The sequence below is a fragment of the Coffea arabica genome, chromosome 7c (assembly GCF_036785885.1).
Source record: "Coffea arabica cultivar ET-39 chromosome 7c, Coffea Arabica ET-39 HiFi, whole genome shotgun sequence".
Taxonomy (NCBI): domain Eukaryota; kingdom Viridiplantae; phylum Streptophyta; class Magnoliopsida; order Gentianales; family Rubiaceae; genus Coffea; species Coffea arabica.
The window spans coordinates 13,493,937-13,514,748 of record NC_092322.1 but is presented as its reverse complement, the minus strand read 5'-3'; the positions used below and the strand labels follow the sequence as shown (position 1 = coordinate 13,514,748).

At 39.0% G+C, this 20,812-nt stretch overlaps 6 protein-coding genes and 1 pseudogene across 7 annotated transcripts; 2 read left to right on the top strand and 5 right to left on the bottom strand.

The window, feature by feature from the left end:
- The first annotated feature begins 1,020 nt into the window (after positions 1-1,020).
- On the top strand, positions 1,021-6,937 carry LOC140003988 (uncharacterized). Of its 2 annotated transcripts, none has more exons than XM_072058122.1 (9): positions 1,021-1,317; positions 1,679-1,781; positions 2,722-2,829; positions 3,415-3,524; positions 3,614-3,721; positions 3,829-3,874; positions 4,119-4,250; positions 5,513-5,668; positions 6,801-6,937. In XM_072058122.1, the coding sequence occupies exons 1-8, from the start codon at positions 1,100-1,102 to the stop codon at positions 5,594-5,596; spliced, it is 909 nt and encodes a 302-aa protein (XP_071914223.1). In that variant the 5' UTR covers positions 1,021-1,099; the 3' UTR covers positions 5,597-5,668; positions 6,801-6,937. The 2 variants fall into 2 exon arrangements, with proteins under 2 accessions (XP_071914223.1, XP_071914222.1); XM_072058121.1 differs by lacking the exon at positions 6,801-6,937 and adding an exon at positions 5,899-6,229.
- Positions 6,938-7,117: 180 nt separating this feature from the next.
- Positions 7,118-8,096, top strand: LOC140010555 (protein NODULATION SIGNALING PATHWAY 2-like). Its single transcript, XM_072057843.1, has one exon. It carries the CDS (start codon positions 7,251-7,253, stop codon positions 8,094-8,096), a length of 846 nt encoding a protein of 281 aa, XP_071913944.1. The 5' UTR covers positions 7,118-7,250.
- A 558-nt stretch (positions 8,097-8,654) lies between these two features.
- On the bottom strand, positions 8,655-9,788 carry LOC140010554 (uncharacterized; annotated as a pseudogene).
- Positions 9,789-11,199: 1,411 nt separating this feature from the next.
- Positions 11,200-12,333, bottom strand: LOC140010553 (uncharacterized). Its single transcript, XM_072057842.1, has 2 exons — positions 11,774-12,333; positions 11,200-11,707 (listed from the first exon to the last, which is right to left on the bottom strand). Exons 1-2 carry the CDS (start codon positions 12,331-12,333, stop codon positions 11,200-11,202), a joined length of 1,068 nt encoding a protein of 355 aa, XP_071913943.1.
- Positions 12,334-13,742: 1,409 nt separating this feature from the next.
- Positions 13,743-14,876, bottom strand: LOC140010552 (uncharacterized). Its single transcript, XM_072057841.1, has 2 exons — positions 14,317-14,876; positions 13,743-14,250 (listed from the first exon to the last, which is right to left on the bottom strand). The coding sequence occupies exons 1-2, from the start codon at positions 14,874-14,876 to the stop codon at positions 13,743-13,745; spliced, it is 1,068 nt and encodes a 355-aa protein (XP_071913942.1).
- A 1,410-nt stretch (positions 14,877-16,286) lies between these two features.
- Positions 16,287-17,420, bottom strand: LOC140010551 (uncharacterized). Its single transcript, XM_072057840.1, has 2 exons — positions 16,861-17,420; positions 16,287-16,794 (listed from the first exon to the last, which is right to left on the bottom strand). The coding sequence occupies exons 1-2, from the start codon at positions 17,418-17,420 to the stop codon at positions 16,287-16,289; spliced, it is 1,068 nt and encodes a 355-aa protein (XP_071913941.1).
- Positions 17,421-18,829: 1,409 nt separating this feature from the next.
- Positions 18,830-19,963, bottom strand: LOC140010550 (uncharacterized). Its single transcript, XM_072057839.1, has 2 exons — positions 19,404-19,963; positions 18,830-19,337 (listed from the first exon to the last, which is right to left on the bottom strand). Exons 1-2 carry the CDS (start codon positions 19,961-19,963, stop codon positions 18,830-18,832), a joined length of 1,068 nt encoding a protein of 355 aa, XP_071913940.1.
- Positions 19,964-20,812: the final 849 nt, after the last annotated feature.

Sequence of the window (20,812 nt, the reverse complement as noted above, 5' to 3'; positions counted from 1 at the left end):
TATTCTCCCTGCAATAGTGCAGAACCCATTCCAAGGATTGCACTACACGGTAACAAGTGAGATTCAAAATAGTAACATCTAGGTAAAGATCCAATGAGATTATCACTGAGCTACCTCACCTCGCCTGAAGGCGTTCTATGAGTTTTATATGGATCATTTCTTTGTGTCTCATGTTGAATACTAGCATACTTGGACCCTTATCTTTCTAAAACAATGCGGTGGGAGGACAATGACGTGATGAACAACGTACTAAAATTACAAATTAGTGAGAGTGAGGGTCCAAAGTGTTGAAGCCAAAAGATGAGCGATTGAGTTAAAAAACAGGCACAAGAAAGAAAGGGACAAGACAACATGTAATGAAGCATAAACATAAGGGAACAACGAATAACTGCAATTTTCCCTTATTCTCTTCCAAAGGTAAGCTAATGATGATTGAGAAATGACATGAACATTTCAAAATCAAGAATTTTCTCATACATTATATTCTATTCTTCTCTTGGTAACACATCAGTTTTATCTAATTTTCCTTCTAATGACTCGAAATTACTTCCACTATGTGTGCGAAGAGAGAACTGACTTCTCTCACTTGGAATGTATCACTATGTTTCATTATACATTCGAAAATGTAACAGAATCTGAGTCTAAACTATGCTAAAAATGATATTCCAAAATAATTTTCAAATTAGTATTCTAAACTCGCATTTTGGGTAGGGACTAATATTGACATCAATCTATGTTCAAATCCTTCTCTTCCTTCCCCACTTCTTAATATCCTTCGCCCTTGCTGCCGCCACTGCTAGTAGAGAAAAATAAATTAAAAGTTCTAAGCATACACTTACTGTAGAATTAAAATCCCAAATACAAATGGGCCAAGATTAGGCCTTGCATTTATAAGCTTTTTTATAAGCTTTTGAAGGCTAGACTCAGGCTAAATTTCTAATTCAGTTGACAGGCCTACAGTCTATTAGGCCCAATCCTGCTTAAAGCCCAATAAAACTTTTCCTATTTCGTTGGGAATATTGATCCGACCCAGATTTTTGCCGCTCTTTTCTACTGCATCAGCTGAGCCTTTCACCCCTTCCGGCATACGAACCCGAAAATGAGCAACGCCGGCGCCGAGAGCCTGCCGACGAAGGAAGTAAACGTGCTGAAAGGACACGAGGGCGCCGTCTTAGCAGCGAGATTCAACTCGAACGGCGAGTATTGTCTGAGCTGCGGCAAGGACCGTACCATACGCCTCTGGAATCCCCACCGTGGAATTCACATCAAAACCTACAAATCCCATGGCCGCGAAGTCCGCGATGTCCACGTTACTCCGTAAATGCTCTTTCTCTCCCTTTTCCAGTAATCCCTTGACATGGGTTTTAATTCTTTCGAACCAAGATTTTAAATTTTTTGAGTTTTTTCAGCTTTTGGTTGGGTAGAATTCGAATGCAAATCCCAAACCCTATTTTTTATGCCACGAAAAAATACGGTTGAATTAGATGAAAAGTTTTTTTTTTTTTTTGTGTGGGTTGTTTTTTATCAGCTTGTTTTGGTATTCTCGCCAGCAAAATGCAATTTTTATTATTTTTGAATCTGTGGTTTACTAAATTGATATGGTGAATTTTGATGTGGATTTTTATGGTTATCGAATTTGTTGGATAATTTGGGTTAATAATGGTTGTTTGTGTTGTAGGGACAATTCCAAGCTTTGTTCTTGTGGTGGTGATCGACAAGTCTTCTATTGGGATGTAGCAAGTGGTCGAGTAATTCGAAAATTCCGTGGCCATGACAGTGAGGTTCATGGCAATTCCATCACTAGAATCTTTTTTTTTTTTTTTTTGTAATAGATACAGATGGAGTAGTAAATTGTTAGTTTTATCAGAATAATAATAAATTCGTCTCACTTCTCATAGCAGCAGTTCTTTAAACCCTCCCGCCTCTGTGTACTCAGTTCCAATTGACTCAATTTAAGAGATCGATAATGACCTATATAGCTATTTGTTGAATTCAGAAGGTTTCAGAGATCAGATTTGAATTTGATAAAAGATTCCTTTTGGTTCCTTGATGATAGAGATTCTCTTTTTTGGCGTTATTATATTGTGCTTGATGGTGGGAGTTGGAATGTGTATAATGTGGACTGACATGTTGGTTGATCTGTTAAAGAATTGGTTACCTTTTTAAATTGCAGCCCAATCCTTTATTCGGTTATCCAATTAAAGCTAAGATTGAAATCTTCAAAGCTTCTGCCCTAGTTCCTCAGATGAAATGTGTGTATGTTTTGTTCTCAGATAGTTTTTGTACAGTTATATGTGACATTGAAATTTTATGCTTATCCATGATGTCTGTCCAATCCCAGCTTTTTAATTCTATATTTGAGTTTGGAGAAAACTTGTGGCAATGAGTAAAAGAGGCCTTATCATAAGTCCACTGGTGGCCAATTTTCTACAATTCTTTGAAGCCATTTTCTTAATTTTAAAGCTTAGAGGTGACAATTTAAGTTAAAAACTAGTTTACATAGTCCTGTAATCTCCTTGAAGAACTTAACAGTTTTTTGAGTTCTTAATAACCTTTAAACAAAACTAAGTCTCGTGGTATGTTTTTGCCTCATTGGAAGTAATGATTGCATGCATATTTGGTTGTCATTGATGACCAAGATGTTAGAATGTAGAGAATAAAGATGAGTATCATGTCAATCAGTCTTATCTGACATTTTGCTCCATTTTTATCTTTTTACAGGTGAATGCTGTTAAGTTTAATGAGTATGCAACTGTAGTAGTATCAGCAGGAAATGATCACTCTTTGCGTGCTTGGGACTGCAGGTCTCATAATACGGAGCCTATTCAGGTCAATTTCATTATTCATTCTTCCATTGACTTCTTTAAATAGAATAGCGATGTTGACTGTGGATGATAGATTGGGGTTTCTGGATTGCTAAGATATGCATTTCCTGTAATTGCCAAAAGGCAAGGGAATGGTTGCATTGATAAGACTTGTTTGAGTGACCATTTTAAATGTGAAAGCTGAAGGCTATGTTGCTACCTAGTGCCAAATCTTGAGGGTGAGAACGACAATGTTGTGTTCCAGTTGGAGTTTTGGTTACATTGTGTAGATAAATTGGATAGATGGAGTTTGCAAGGAATTCTTGACGCCAAATTTCCTAAAGTTTCTTGACTCTCTAGAAGTATTAATAGACCATCATCATAGCAGCAATTTTTGCTTCAACAACATTTGGCTCTAGCTTTACATGAAAATGAAAATTCCAGAGCTCTTGAGATCTAAGAAAAGATATCATAAGTCACTTTAGTTTTAGGAGCACTATTTTGGTGTTTCCTTTAGTTTGCTCCTTGTTTACTGTGTCTTGCCCTACTCTCACAGTTCTAATAATTGGAATTTGATTACTTTGAACTAAATATTTTAATAACTCTGCAGATCATTGATACTTTTCGGGATACTGTCATGTCTGTTTGTTTAACAAAAACTGAGATAATTGCTGGAAGTGTTGATGGAACTGTTCGGACATTTGATATTCGAATTGGTAGGTATGCACTTGACTTTATAGCAATGGTTAATCTTTCTAAGGATTGATTCCTTAGGCATTATCTTATTACAATTTTTTGGTGCTTCTTAGAGAAATTTCTGATGACTTGGGCCAACCTGTCAACTGTATCTCTCTGTCAAATGATGGTAATTGTATCTTAGCAAGCTGCCTGGATTCAACTATACGACTATTGGACAGGTGATTGGCCTTGGGAGTTTTTCTTTGTCATATACTTTTGTATAATGCCCATGTATTTTATCTGTTGAATCATTGACATAATCTCTTTTTCTCTCTGATGACAATAGATATACTGGTGAACTTTTGCAAGAATATAAAGGTCATACTTGCAAGGTGCTTGTGGAGCCTCATTTTGGTCCTTAATACAGATGTAGTATAAGTTTTATATTTCTTTTCCTAAACTTTGAACAGAAACATACTGCACTTCTCCGTCTTAATGCTCAAGATCAATTCTTTTCTGTGACGACGCTGCTACATTTTTTTCCCATTTCAAAGCAAGTTTTGACTTTGTTTATCTGGTGTCTTAGTGTTTTGTCTTTGAGTAGTAATTTTCTCTGTTTTGTTTTTGCCGTGTCAGTCATTTAAGATGGACTGCTGCCTCACAAACAGTGATGCGCATGTGACTGGGGGTTCTGAAGATGGCTTTATCTACTTCTGGGATTTGGTGGATGCATCTGCCATATCAAGCTTCCGAGCTCACTCCTCAGTGGTAACATTCTACACTGACATATCTGTTATTGCATTTACTCAGTGTTTCACTAATATAACCGGTTTGAGTTTTAGTTGATCTCAACTAAAACAACCCTCATATTCTAAGTCCTCCCTTTTAGTGCAGGAAGTAAAATTTTTCGGTCCACTTTTCTTTATCTGTTTATATTTTCAGGAAAATGGCTAATTATCTTTTTTAATAGATCAATGCAGCTTCTGATACATGAAGCATCATAGCCTTATTGAAATTCAAAATACCTTTTTGAGAAAGTTATGCCTGATTTCTAATTTTGCATGATTTAGTATTTGCTTTGGGTATGTTGAAAAGCTTATTTAGCATACCTTGAGGGTGGGTCATGACACTTGAGATTTTCGTATGCCTTTATCAATTGATTTTCTAATTCAGGATCATAAAGTACACGTTCATGACTTTTCCCTATGAAGTTTAACCTTTTTCTGGGTAAATCTGTTTCTCTCTCTCTCTCTCTCTGAAGGGAGGAGATCTTTGGTTAGATCTTTAGGTGGGTAAAGTTTTCATAACTTTAAGTTTTGGGTTTAATTTCGAGTCGCTTGGGGCTTGTACTAATTATCTACCTATCTGCAGAATCCCATGTAAAAGTTATAGAGGTTAGGATGGTTTTTTAAATGAGGAAAACTGGAAATTGAAGATTTAGTGTTTTGTGTCTGCATTGAGTGATTATCATTAACTGACCCATTTTGGAACTTCACATTAGTCTTCGCAATTTCAGCTTCACATGTGATAACACTTGTATATTGGTACCAGGTGACTTGGTTCAACCAACAACATTTTGTTGTGTGTTTGTTGAATTTGTAGAAGTTATCTTCATCTTTAACAGATTAGGCAGCCAACCATTTATGGTTGCAATCATTGCATTAGACATTACAACCCAATGTCATGCTTGGTGGAGGAGAAATAAAATTAATGTTATTAAAGAACTGTGCTCCTTTGTTAAGTGTCATAAATTGTTTTCTTGGGCAAAGGTGTATGTGGGAGTCCTAGAGGAGTTAAGATAATGTTCCAGAACTCTCAACAGCTTATGGATCTTGACTATGCCATTTCACTACTGGTCTATATCAAAAAGAATATAGTCAACAAAGTGAAGGATCGCCTACCTTTTCCAAGAATAGTCCTGAGGGAAAAAATCTAACTACATTTTTTGCTGTCCATGAAGAAAGAATGTATTTTTAAATTTCCTATATTGTGAAAAGTGGACTGACATCAATTGCTCTCGCTGGTGGCAGGTGACCAGTGTAAGCTATCACCCAAAAGATAGCTGTATGGTGACTTCATCCGTTGATGGAACTATCCGGGTGTGGAAAACCTAAGACAAGATATCTTCTCCATATTTCCTTTCTTTTTCTCCATGATTCTTGGTCTTGCTCATCAGAGTTACTCAGGTTTGTAGATAAATGTATTTGTTGTTCTCTTATAAGTATATAATCTAATGCCTTGTCTATGTCCTCTTACCAGTAAAATCACGATCTTTTGAATGTAAACTTAGTTCATCAAAGGATACTTATGATTCTCGTCGAGCAGTATATAAAGTTAGTTCTATTTAATTATGGTGAATGTGCTACTCAAAATGACAAAAGTTGCATTCAGTTTATTTTATTTGAATATTTTGCAGGCCTCCTGTAAAGACACATTATGTATGCTGGTATAGAGCAAGAGAAGTGAACCAGTTAATAGTAATGCTTTGTAGTTTATTATCCTCCTTTATCCCCTCTTGTAATTGTTTGTACGGACGTGAGAATACCTGGTTTATTAAGGCTGAGGAACTTTGACGTCTATAGGAATGTTGTCTGAGCGGTAGAAACATCTTCTCTAGACTTGACAGATTACACCAGCTTCTTTTGGCATTTCTATTACTCAATGTTGATTTGTTCAAAGTCCAAAGGGAAAACAATCCTGATATTCATTATCAGATTCCTGATCCTGTCAGATTTAAATTTTGATTATTGGTTAGGAGTTTTAACTACATATTTTATAGGCAGGTTAGCAATCAAAACATGAACTCCATTTTCTGAATTTGCTCCTTAGCATGCAATATTTTGGCAAGTTGAGTGTTTTCAATGTCTTATGCTTTATCCTCTGCTTTCTGTGTGAAAGTGTTCGTAGCTGGCTTCAAAGAATAAAAATGAACAGTCAAGAGGCTGTTGTGTTGTGATAATTAGATTTTTTTGTCATCTGGCTGTGCATAAGGCATTGCATGCGAGCTATCTAATGCTTTATTATTCCCGTCCTGGCTTTGTTTTCTGGAGTTGCTTCAGATGGAATAATGTTCTTATTACTGCTTGCTTCTGGCATGCAGTTGTTAATTATCATATCCCCCCCCCCCCCTCTGCATAAAAAGAAATGGCTAAGAATTCTAAGTAGTGTGGCGGGCATATATATACTGCCTTTCTTCTTGTCAAATGGGCTTGTTTTATGTTGCTGAACAGTTCTTTGATTCCTATATCCTCCAGAATCTACTGCAATTCAGAATCTTTACCATATTTTCATATGTTTCTAATTGAATTATTCTTTTAGGCCTATGGGACTGGTCTTTCAGTCAGTGAATCACGGTATAAGGGGACTAAGAAAATGAAATTTAGGACAGAAAATGCTTGGAGGAGCTGAAACCACTGTTTGATTCTGGTTCTTATGAAGCCTGTAGTGATAAACTTATTCTGAATATTCAGACCCACATGACTTTATGGCTACTATTCTTGGGGAGGTGACCATATTGTTGGCTTTGTAGGAGTGGTTCTCAGGTCATCATTGTAGCTTGGAAACTGCATTACCTTTCCAAAAACAACCATTTGATTCAACCTTATTATTTCCAAGATTATGTCTCCAGTGATATTGTTAGCACTGAAAAGTTTCTTGAAATGGAAACAGATATCAAGGATTTCGATTTCATAGCTAAAAATTGTGCTTTACACCACGAAAACATGGTACACAAAAGATTGTTCCCCTGTCGAGATATCCAAAGAAACTATGGATTTTTTGGCTGCTGAGCAATCCCATTTGAAGGATATTCAAGATGAACTCATGGAAGAGAGCAGCTTAACTGGTCTGCTGCTGATGGGGGCAGAAGCTATTGAAGCAGGAAATGTTCGTCTTGCTTCAATAGTTGCACCCAGGCTCAAGGATATCCTATCTGATCAAGAAAATGGTGACAATCCAATGGATAGGTTAGCTTTATACTTCACTCAGGGCCTTCTTGACAAGAGCCTCACTGCTCCTGAGCATCCGGAGAACCCTGTTTCCCGACAAACCAATGCTATCTCAGCCTTCCAAATGCTGCAGGAGCTCTCGCCATATGTGAAGTTCGCGCATTTCACAGCCAACCAGGCAATCCTGGAGGCAACCGAAGGTCATCGGGAGATTCATGTTATTGATTTTGACTTCATGGAAGGAATTCAATGGCCTTCTTTGATGGTTGACCTTGCTGCTAGAGAAGATGCATCTCTTAGGATAACAGCTATTGTTGGCGACAAAGGAAGTTCATGTAATATTCAACAAACAGGTTTTAGATTACAAGATTTCGCAAATTCAATCAATCTTTCTTTCTCCTCTGACCAAGTTCTGATAAAGAAAGAAGAAGATTTTGAAGAGATCAAAGTAGGGCATACCCTGATAGCTAATTGTATGATCAATCAGCTTCACATGCCTCATAGAGAAAGCTCGTTGGTCGAAACATTTTTCAACGGTTTGAGGAAACTGTCCCCAAAGATAAATGGGAGTTACTGGGTGCAAAATGAACAGTCCAAGTTAATCAAGACCTTCGACCACAGCTTCCATTTGGGTGCGGACCGCATCAAGCAAGACCAGTCTTGCTAGGTCAACTTCTTTTTAATTGGTTTTAGATCAATTTCCTTGGAGTTTGGATCATATTATATATTGGAAGCTAGTGTGACAGCGTGAATAGCCATGTTTTGTTTTTAAGATTTGAAATTGAAGAGTTGAAAGTGATTGTATACGTTAAAACTTTTTCATGCAAAGGTGCAGTGAGTGGTTAGGTTGCAAGGTGTGACCAATGCAGCAAATGGAATCTTCTTTGCCTTTGGTTTTTTTTTTTTTTTTTTCCAGATGGCTTTTACTTTTTTTTTCTTTTGTTGGCTATGGGGAAAATTAGTGCTGAAGCACATTAGAAAGAGGAGAATGTGACTACAAAATTAACATGGGGAAAATAAGTGGCCCCGAAACCTTCTCAACTTTGACCATTTTATCAGCAGATTCATGTTCTTGAAAGTAGATATTATCCCAGTGCTATCGTTTTTCAAGTTTCTCCATATGTACAAAGAAAATAAAGATGATTGTAACTAAACTTGCTTTGACTTTAGATCTTCTAAAGTGGTTAACAAACGTAAGCTTTACCGAGGGTGCAAGCTCTCCAATTTATCCAGTGATCATTGTTCCTGCTCCTCCACCAGTGAGAAACTCAAGAAGTAATGAGTGCTGTACTCGTCCATCAATTATACTTGCAGCCCTGACACCTTGAGCTACGGACCTCACGCAGCAATCCATCTTTTGAAACATCCCACCTGCAATCTTCTCATCATTCATCATCCTCCTCGCCCCTTCGATATCGACTTCTTTCCCCAAACATCCTGGATCATCTCGCTCCTATAGAATCCCAGCCACATCAGTCAAAAGAATTAACTTCTCTGCTGCCAAGGCTGCAGCAAGCTCACCCGCAACTGTGTCTGCATTGATGATGTATAGCCGGCCTGTCTTGTCGGCAGCTACAGAGGCAACGACTGGGATATAACCATTGTCAATGAGTGGTCGAAGCACTGCCGGCTCCCCAGTGGCTATATCACCAACGAAGCCAAGCAGACCGGAATTTGGGGAAGGCGGCCTGGCAGTTAAAAGATGGTCATCCATACCAGATAAGCCAGCAGCAGTAGCCCCCATACCAGATAAGTCATCCATACCAGATAAGCCAACAGCAGTAAGCCCCGTAACAGATAAGCCAGCAGCAGAAGCCCCTGCCTTGTTGATTAAGGTAACAAGATGTTTATTAACTTTACCCCCCAATACCATCGCAACAACTTCCATGGTTGTTGCATCAGTGACATGGAGTCCATTCCCAAACTTGGGCTTCAAGCCCAATCTACCAAACCACTGGTTGATTTCAGGACCCGCACCATGGACAATGACAATGCGAAGACCAAAATTTTGGAGAAGAACCAAGTCAGATATTACAGGTGCTTGAAGGGCCTCAGACGTCATGGCTGCACCTCCATATTTGACCACAATTGTCTTGCCATGGAACTTTTGTATGCAAGGCAGCGCCTCCGAAAGGATATCGACTCTGTTTTGTGCTGACATGGAACGTGATTCAGGTACAACTACTGGTTCTGATGAAGTCTCGCGGCAGGAGCTCTGAAAACTAAGAGAAGGATTGGTATACATTTTCCTACTCCATTTGTTGATGCCTATGTAGTATTTTGAGGTGAGATTAGCATCAGGAGATTTTAATGCTTTTATCAAAGGGGAAGAGAGGGGGAGGGATTTAGCAGACAGCATTTCTTCTGCCTATGCTCCTTTTGCGTGGACTATTTTGGTCAAAGCAAGAAATCCAAACCAACCACACTCCGAGCAAAACGCAGGGAACCAGGTCAATGAGATCTGCAATAATAAGAGACTCCAAGTTGGAACAGCAACAATTAAAATTTGTTTTACAACTGCAAAGCAATATAGTTACGTACAAAAAAGCACACATCGTTGTGTGAAATTTGGGACCAGAAAACAAATTTAGGATGTCAAAATCACAATCTTTATACGTCAAATTCAGACCCTAAATTACTAATGAAGAGCTCCACTTACAGGTACCAGGAGGGTGTTGGAGGAATTTTTCTCTTCATAGTTGAAATAAGGGTTAATTACATTTACCTCCCCTGAGGTTTGACCATATTACCAATCAATCCCTGTAATTTGTCCAAATAACGGTCTCACCCTTTGAATGATCAAACATTTAACAAAAACCCCCTTAATGCCGAAAATGCCCATATTGAGGCCATGTTGCATTAAAAAAAGAACATATTTTTATTTTATTAACCCTGAAGCAATCTAAAAAAATAGAAAAAAATTTTTGCTTATTATTTTATAAAAACCATATCTTTGCTTCCATAAATAGTTTTGAATCAATAATTATTTTAAATCTTAAAATTGAATATTAAAAATTCGATAAATTGAAAGAAAAATAAAAAAAGAAGAAATTATTTTAATTCCTGAAATATGGTTCAAATTGAGGAAAACATGTCTTGTGCTCTCCTGAAATGGGAGTTACTGGGTGCAAAATGAACAGTCCAAGTTAATCAAGACCTTCGACCACAGCTTCCATTTGGGTGCGGACCGCATCAAGCAAGACCAGTCTTGCTAGGTCAACTTCTTTTTAATTGGTTTTAGATCAATTTCCTTGGAGTTTGGATCATATTATATATTGGAAGCTAGTGTGACAGCGTGAATAGCCATGTTTTGTTTTTAAGATTTGAAATTGAAGAGTTGAAAGTGATTGTATACGTTAAAAATTTTTCATGCAAAGGTGCAGTGAGTGGTTAGGTTGCAAGGTGTGACCAATGCAGCAAATGGAATCTTCTTTGCCTTTGGTTTTTTTTTTTTTTTCCAGATGGCTTTTACTTTTTTTTTCTTTTGTTGGCTATGGGGAAAATTAGTGCTGAAGCACATTAGAAAGAGGAGAATGTGACTACAAAATTAACATGGGGAAAATAAGTGGCCCCGAAACCTTCTCAACTTTGACCATTTTATCAGCAGATTCATGTTCTTGAAAGTAGATATTATCCCAGTGCTATCGTTTTTCAAGTTTCTCCATATGTACAAAGAAAATAAAGATGATTGTAACTAAACTTGCTTTGACTTTAGATCTTCTAAAGTGGTTAACAAACGTAAGCTTTACCGAGGGTGCAAGCTCTCCAATTTATCCAGTGATCATTGTTCCTGCTCCTCCACCAGTGAGAAACTCAAGAAGTAATGAGTGCTGTACTCGTCCATCAATTATACTTGCAGCCCTGACACCTTGAGCTACGGACCTCACGCAGCAATCCACCTTTTGAAACATCCCACCTGCAATCTTCTCATCATTCATCATCCTCCTCGCCCCTTCGATATCGACTTCCTTCACCAAACTTCCTGGATCATCTCGCTCCTCTAGAATCCCAGCCACATCAGTCAAAAGAATTAACTTCTCTGCTGCCAAGGCTGCAGCAAGCTCACCCGCAACTGTGTCTGCATTGATGATGTATAGCCGGCCTGTCTTGTCGGCAGCTACAGAGGCAACGACTGGGATATAACCATTGTCAATGAGTGGTCGAAGCACTGCCGGCTCCCCAGTGGCTATATCACCAACGAAGCCAAGCAGACCGGAATTTGGGGAAGGCGGCCTGGCAGTTAAAAGATGGTCATCCATACCAGATAAGCCAGCAGCAGTAGCCCCCATACCAGATAAGTCATCCATACCAGATAAGCCAACAGCAGTAAGCCCCGTAACAGATAAGCCAGCAGCAGAAGCCCCTGCCTTGTTGATTAAGGTAACAAGATGTTTATTAACTTTACCCCCCAATACCATCGCAACAACTTCCATGGTTGTTGCATCAGTGACATGGAGTCCATTCCCAAACTTGGGCTTCAAGCCCAATCTACCAAGCCACTGGTTGATTTCAGGACCCGCACCATGGACAATGACAATGCGAAGACCAAAATTTTGGAGAAGAACCAAGTCAGATATTACAGGTGCTTGAAGGGCCTCAGACGTCATGGCTGCACCTCCATATTTGACCACAATTGTCTTGCCATGGAACTTTTGTATGCAAGGCAGCGCCTCCGAAAGGATATCGACTCTGTTTTGTGCTGACATGGAACGTGATTCAGGTACAACTACTGGTTCTGATGAAGTCTCGCGGCAGGAGCTCTGAAAACTAAGAGAAGGATTGGTATACATTTTCCTACTCCATTTGTTGATGCCTATGTAGTATTTTGAGGTGAGATTAGCATCAGGAGATTTTAATGCTTTTATCAAAGGGGAAGAGAGGGGGAGGGATTTAGCAGACAGCATTTCTTCTGCCTATGCTCCTTTTGCGTGGACTATTTTGGTCAAAGCAAGAAATCCAAACCAACCACACTCCGAGCAAAACGCAGGGAACCAGGTCAATGAGATCTGCAATAATAAGAGACTCCAAGTTGGAACAGCAACAATTAAAATTTGTTTTACAACTGCAAAGCAATATAGTTACGTACAAAAAAGCACACATCGTTGTGTGAAATTTGGGACCAGAAAACAAATTTAGGATGTCAAAATCACAATCTTTATACGTCAAATTCAGACCCTAAATTACTAATGAAGAGCTCCACTTACAGGTACCAGGAGGGTGTTGGAGGAATTTTTCTCTTCATAGTTGAAATAAGGGTTAATTACATTTACCTCCCCTGAGATTTGACCATATTACCAATCAATCCCTGTAATTTGTCCAAATAACGGTCTCACCCTTTGAATGATCAAACATTTAACAAAAACCCCCTTAATGCCGAAAATGCCCATATTGAGGCCATGTTGCATTAAAAAAAGAACATATTTTTATTTTATTAACCCTGAAGCAATCTAAAAAAATAGAAAAAAATTTTTGCTTATTATTTTATAAAAACCATATCTTTGCTTCCATAAATAGTTTTGAATCAATAATTATTTTAAATCTTAAAATTGAATATTAAAAATTCGATAAATTGAAAGAAAAATAAAAAAAGAAAAAATTATTTTAATTCCTGAAATATGGTTCAAATTGAGGAAAACATGTCTTGTGCTCTCCTGAAATGGGAGTTACTGGGTGCAAAATGAACAGTCCAAGTTAATCAAGACCTTCGACCACAGCTTCCATTTGGGTGCGGACCGCATCAAGCAAGACCAGTCTTGCTAGGTCAACTTCTTTTTAATTGGTTTTAGATCAATTTCCTTGGAGTTTGGATCGTATTATATATTGGAAGCTAGTGTGACAGCGTGAATAGCCATGTTTTGTTTTTAAGATTTGAAATTGAAGAGTTGAAAGTGATTGTATACGTTAAAAATTTTTCATGCAAAGGTGCAGTGAGTGGTTAGGTTGCAAGGTGTGACCAATGCAGCAAATGGAATCTTCTTTGCCTTTGGTTTTTTTTTTTTCCCAGATGGCTTTTACTTGTTTTTTCTTTTGTTGGCTATGGGGAAAATTAGTGCTGAAGCACATTAGAAAGAGGAGAATGTGACTACAAAATTAACATGGGGAAAATAAGTGGCCCCGAAACCTTCTCAACTTTGACCATTCTATCAGCAGATTCATGTTCTTGAAAGTAGATATTATCCCAGTGCTATCGTTTTTCAAGTTTCTCCATATGTACAAAGAAAATAAAGATGATTGTAACTAAACTTGCTTTGACTTTAGATCTTCTAAAGTGGTTAACAAACGTAAGCTTTACCGAGGGTGCAAGCTCTCCAATTTATCCAGTGATCATTGTTCCTGCTCCTCCACCAGTGAGAAACTCAAGAAGTAATGAGTGCTGTACTCGTCCATCAATTACACTTGCAGCCCTGACACCTTGAGCTACGGACCTCACGCAGCAATCCACCTTTTGAAACATCCCACCTGCAATCTTCTCATCATTCATCATCCTCCTCGCCCCTTCGATATCGACTTCCTTCACCAAACTTTCTGGATCATCTCGCTCCTCTAGAATCCCAGCCACATCAGTCAAAAGAATTAACTTCTCTGCTGCCAAGGCTGCAGCAAGCTCACCCGCAACTGTGTCTGCATTGATGATGTATAGCCGGCCTGTCTTGTCGGCAGCTACAGAGGCAACGACTGGGATATAACCATTGTCAATGAGTGGTCGAAGCACTGCCGGCTCCCCAGTGGCTATATCACCAACGAAGCCAAGCAGACCGGAATTTGGGGAAGGCGGCCTGGCAGTTAAAAGATGGTCATCCATACCAGATAAGCCAGCAGCAGTAGCCCCCATACCAGATAAGTCATCCATACCAGATAAGCCAACAGCAGTAAGCCCCGTAACAGATAAGCCAGCAGCAGAAGCCCCTGCCTTGTTGATTAAGGTAACAAGATGTTTATTAACTTTACCCCCCAATACCATCGCAACAACTTCCATGGTTGTTGCATCAGTGACATGGAGTCCATTCCCAAACTTGGGCTTCAAGCCCAATCTACCAAGCCACTGGTTGATTTCAGGACCCGCACCATGGACAATGACAATGCGAAGACCAAAATTTTGGAGAAGAACCAAGTCAGATATTACAGGTGCTTGAAGGGCCTCAGACGTCATGGCTGCACCTCCATATTTGACCACAATTGTCTTGCCATGGAACTTTTGTATGCAAGGCAGCGCCTCCGAAAGGATATCGACTCTGTTTTGTGCTGACATGGAACGTGATTCAGGTACAACTACTGGTTCTGATGAAGTCTCGCGGCAGGAGCTCTGAAAACTAAGAGAAGGATTGGTATACATTTTCCTACTCCATTTGTTGATGCCTATGTAGTATTTTGAGGTGAGATTAGCATCAGGAGATTTTAATGCTTTTATCAAAGGGGAAGAGAGGGGGAGGGATTTAGCAGACAGCATTTCTTCTGCCTATGCTCCTTTTGCGTGGACTATTTTGGTCAAAGCAAGAAATCCAAACCAACCACACTCCGAGCAAAACGCAGGGAACCAGGTCAATGAGATCTGCAATAATAAGAGACTCCAAGTTGGAACAGCAACATTTAAAATTTGTTTTACAACTGCAAAGCAATATAGTTACGTACAAAAAAGCACACATCGTTGTGTGAAATTTGGGACCAGAAAACAAATTTAGGATGTCAAAATCACAATCTTTATACGTCAAATTCAGACCCTAAATTACTAATGAAGAGCTCCACTTACAGGTACCAGGAGGGTGTTGGAGGAATTTTTCTCTTCATAGTTGAAATAAGGGTTAATTACATTTACCTCCCCTGAGATTTGACCATATTACCAATCAATCCCTGTAATTTGTCCAAATAACGGTCTCACCCTTTGAATGATCAAACATTTAACAAAAACCCCCTTAATGCCGAAAATGCCCATATTGAGGCCATGTTGCATTAAAAAAAGAACATATTTTTATTTTATTAACCCTGAAGCAATCTAAAAAAATAGAAAAAAATTTTTGCTTATTATTTTATAAAAACCATATCTTTGCTTCCATAAATAGTTTTGAATCAATAATTATTTTAAATCTTAAAATTGAATATTAAAAATTCGATAAATTGAAAGAAAAATAAAAAAAGAAGAAATTATTTTAATTCCTGAAATATGGTTCAAATTGAGGAAAACATGTCTTGTGCTCTCCTGAAATGGGAGTTACTGGGTGCAAAATGAACAGTCCAAGTTAATCAAGACCTTCGACCACAGCTTCCATTTGGGTGCGGACCGCATCAAGCAAGACCAGTCTTGCTAGGTCAACTTCTTTTTAATTGGTTTTAGATCAATTTCCTTGGAGTTTGGATCGTATTATATATTGGAAGCTAGTGTGACAGCGTGAATAGCCATGTTTTGTTTTTAAGATTTGAAATTGAAGAGTTGAAAGTGATTGTATACGTTAAAAATTTTTCATGCAAAGGTGCAGTGAGTGGTTAGGTTGCAAGGTGTGACCAATGCAGCAAATGGAATCTTCTTTGCCTTTGGTTTTTTTTTTTTTCCCAGATGGCTTTTACTTGTTTTTTCTTTTGTTGGCTATGGGGAAAATTAGTGCTGAAGCACATTAGAAAGAGGAGAATGTGACTACAAAATTAACATGGGGAAAATAAGTGGCCCCGAAACCTTCTCAACTTTGACCATTCTATCAGCAGATTCATGTTCTTGAAAGTAGATATTATCCCAGTGCTATCGTTTTTCAAGTTTCTCCATATGTACAAAGAAAATAAAGATGATTGTAACTAAACTTGCTTTGACTTTAGATCTTCTAAAGTGGTTAACAAACGTAAGCTTTACCGAGGGTGCAAGCTCTCCAATTTATCCAGTGATCATTGTTCCTGCTCCTCCACCAGTGAGAAACTCAAGAAGTAATGAGTGCTGTACTCGTCCATCAATTATACTTGCAGCCCTGACACCTTGAGCTACGGACCTCACGCAGCAATCCACCTTTTGAAACATCCCACCTGCAATCTTCTCATCATTCATCATCCTCCTCGCCCCTTCGATATCGACTTCCTTCACCAAACTTCCTGGATCATCTCGCTCCTCTAGAATCCCAGCCACATCAGTCAAAAGAATTAACTTCTCTGCTGCCAAGGCTGCAGCAAGCTCACCCGCAACTGTGTCTGCATTGATGATGTATAGCCGGCCTGTCTTGTCGGCAGCTACAGAGGCAACGACTGGGATATAACCATTGTCAATGAGTGGTCGAAGCACTGCCGGCTCCCCAGTGGCTATATCACCAACGAAGCCAAGCAGACCGGAATTTGGGGAAGGCGGCCTGGCAGTTAAAAGATGGTCATCCATACCAGATAAGCCAGCAGCAGTAGCCCCCATACCAGATAAGTCATCCATACCAGATAAGCCAACAGCAGTAAGCCCCGTAACAGATAAGCCAGCAGCAGAAGCCCCTGCCTTGTTGATTAAGGTAACAAGATGTTTATTAACTTTACCCCCCAATACCATCGCAACAACTTCCATGGTTGTTGCATCAGTGACATGGAGTCCATTCCCAAACTTGGGCTTCAAGCCCAATCTACCAAGCCACTGGTTGATTTCAGGACCCGCACCATGGACAATGACAATGCGAAGACCAAAATTTTGGAGAAGAACCAAGTCAGATATTACAGGTGCTTGAAGGGCCTCAGACGTCATGGCTGCACCTCCATATTTGACCACAATTGTCTTGCCATGGAACTTTTGTATGCAAGGCAGCGCCTCCGAAAGGATATCGACTCTGTTTTGTGCTGACATGGAACGTGATTCAGGTACAACTACTGGTTCTGATGAAGTCTCGCGGCAGGAGCTCTGAAAACTAAGAGAAGGATTGGTATACATTTTCCTACTCCATTTGTTGATGCCTATGTAGTATTTTGAGGTGAGATTAGCATCAGGAGATTTTAATGCTTTTATCAAAGGGGAAGAGAGGGGGAGGGATTTAGCAGACAGCATTTCTTCTGCCTATGCTCCTTTTGCGTGGACTATTTTGGTCAAAGCAAGAAATCCAAACCAACCACACTCCGAGCAAAACGCAGGGAACCAGGTCAATGAGATCTGCAATAATAAGAGACTCCAAGTTGGAACAGCAACAATTAAAATTTGTTTTACAACTGCAAAGCAATATAGTTACGTACAAAAAAGCACACATCGTTGTGTGAAATTTGGGACCAGAAAACAAATTTAGGATGTCAAAATCACAATCTTTATACGTCAAATTCAGACCCTAAATTACTAATGAAGAGCTCCACTTACAGGTACCAGGAGGGTGTTGGAGGAATTTTTCTCTTCATAGTTGAAATAAGGGTTAATTACATTTACCTCCCCTGAGGTTTGACCATATTACCAATCAATCCCTGTAATTTGTCCAAATAACGGTCTCACCCTTTGAATGATCAAACATTTAACAAAAACCCCCTTAATGCCGAAAATGCCCATATTGAGGCCATGTTGCATTAAAAAAAGAACATATTTTTATTTTATTAACCCTGAAGCAATCTAAAAAAATAGAAAAAAATTTTTGCTTATTATTTTATAAAAACCATATCTTTGCTTCCATAAATAGTTTTGAATCAATAATTATTTTAAATCTTAAAATTGAATATTAAAAATTCGATAAATTGAAAGAAAAATAAAAAAAGAAAAAATTATTTTAATTCCTGAAATATGGTTCAAATTGAGGAAAACATGTCTTGTGCTCTCCTGAAATGGGAGTTACTGGGTGCAAAATGAACAGTCCAAGTTAATCAAGACCTTCGACCACAGCTTCCATTTGGGTGCGGACCGCATCAAGCAAGACCAGTCTTGCTAGGTCAACTTCTTTTTAATTGGTTTTAGATCAATTTCCTTGGAGTTTGGATCGTATTATATATTGGAAGCTAGTGTGACAGCGTGAATAGCCATGTTTTGTTTTTAAGATTTGAAATTGAAGAGTTGAAAGTGATTGTATACGTTAAAAATTTTTCATGCAAAGGTGCAGTGAGTGGTTAGGTTGCAAGGTGTGACCAATGCAGCAAATGGAATCTTCTTTGCCTTTGGTTTTTTTTTTTTCCCAGATGGCTTTTACTTGTTTTTTCTTTTGTTGGCTATGGGGAAAATTAGTGCTGAAGCACATTAGAAAGAGGAGAATGTGACTACAAAATTAACATGGGGAAAATAAGTGGCCCCGAAACCTTCTCAACTTTGACCATTCTATCAGCAGATTCATGTTCTTGAAAGTAGATATTATCCCAGTGCTATCGTTTTTCAAGTTTCTCCATATGTACAAAGAAAATAAAGATGATTGTAACTAAACTTGCTTTGACTTTAGATCTTCTAAAGTGGTTAACAAACGTAAGCTTTACCGAGGGTGCAAGCTCTCCAATTTATCCAGTGATCATTGTTCCTGCTCCTCCACCAGTGAGAAACTCAAGAAGTAATGAGTGCTGTACTCGTCCATCAATTACACTTGCAGCCCTGACACCTTGAGCTACGGACCTCACGCAGCAATCCACCTTTTGAAACATCCCACCTGCAATCTTCTCATCATTCATCATCCTCCTCGCCCCTTCGATATCGACTTCCTTCACCAAACTTTCTGGATCATCTCGCTCCTCTAGAATCCCAGCCACATCAGTCAAAAGAATTAACTTCTCTGCTGCCAAGGCTGCAGCAAGCTCACCCGCAACTGTGTCTGCATTGATGATGTATAGCCGGCCTGTCTTGTCGGCAGCTACAGAGGCAACGACTGGGATATAACCATTGTCAATGAGTGGTCGAAGCACTGCCGGCTCCCCAGTGGCTATATCACCAACGAAGCCAAGCAGACCGGAATTTGGGGAAGGCGGCCTGGCAGTTAAAAGATGGTCATCCATACCAGATAAGCCAGCAGCAGTAGCCCCCATACCAGATAAGTCATCCATACCAGATAAGCCAACAGCAGTAAGCCCCGTAACAGATAAGCCAGCAGCAGAAGCCCCTGCCTTGTTGATTAAGGTAACAAGATGTTTATTAACTTTACCCCCCAATACCATCGCAACAACTTCCATGGTTGTTGCATCAGTGACATGGAGTCCATTCCCAAACTTGGGCTTCAAGCCCAATCTACCAAGCCACTGGTTGATTTCAGGACCCGCACCATGGACAATGACAATGCGAAGACCAAAATTTTGGAGAAGAACCAAGTCAGATATTACAGGTGCTTGAAGGGCCTCAGACGTCATGGCTGCACCTCCATATTTGACCACAATTGTCTTGCCATGGAACTTTTGTATGCAAGGCAGCGCCTCCGAAAGGATATCGACTCTGTTTTGTGCTGACATGGAACGTGATTCAGGTACAACTACTGGTTCTGATGAAGTCTCGCGGCAGGAGCTCTGAAAACTAAGAGAAGGATTGGTATACATTTTCCTACTCCATTTGTTGATGCCTATGTAGTATTTTGAGGTGAGATTAGCATCAGGAGATTTTAATGCTTTTATCAAAGGGGAAGAGAGGGGGAGGGATTTAGCAGACAGCATTTCTTCTGCCTATGCTCCTTTTGCGTGGACTATTTTGGTCAAAGCAAGAAATCCAAACCAACCACACTCCGAGCAAAACGCAGGGAACCAGGTCAATGAGATCTGCAATAATAAGAGACTCCAAGTTGGAACAGCAACATTTAAAATTTGTTTTACAACTGCAAAGCAATATAGTTACGTACAAAAAAGCACACATCGTTGTGTGAAATTTGGGACCAGAAAACAAATTTAGGATGTCAAAATCACAATCTTTATACGTCAAATTCAGACCCTAAATTACTAATGAAGAGCTCCACTTACAGGTACCAGGAGGGTGTTGGAGGAATTTTTCTCTTCATAGTTGAAATAAGGGTTAATTACATTTACCTCCCCTGAGATTTGACCATATTACCAATCAATCCCTGTAATTTGTCCAAATAACGGTCTCACCCTTTGAATGATCAAACATTTAACAAAAACCCCCTTAATGCCGAAAATGCCCATATTGAGGCCATGTTGCATTAAAAAAAGAACATATTTTTATTTTATTAACCCTGAAGCAATCTAAAAAAATAGAAAAAAATTTTTGCTTATTATTTTATAAAAACCATATCTTTGCTTCCATAAATAGTTTTGAATCAATAATTATTTTAAATCTTAAAATTGAATATTAAAAATTCGATAAATTGAAAGAAAAATAAAAAAAGAAGAAATTATTTTAATTCCTGAAATATGGTTCAAATTGAGGAAAACATGTCTTGTGCTCTCCTGAAATGGGAGTTACTGGGTGCAAAATGAACAGTCCAAGTTAATCAAGACCTTCGACCACAGCTTCCATTTGGGTGCGGACCGCATCAAGCAAGACCAGTC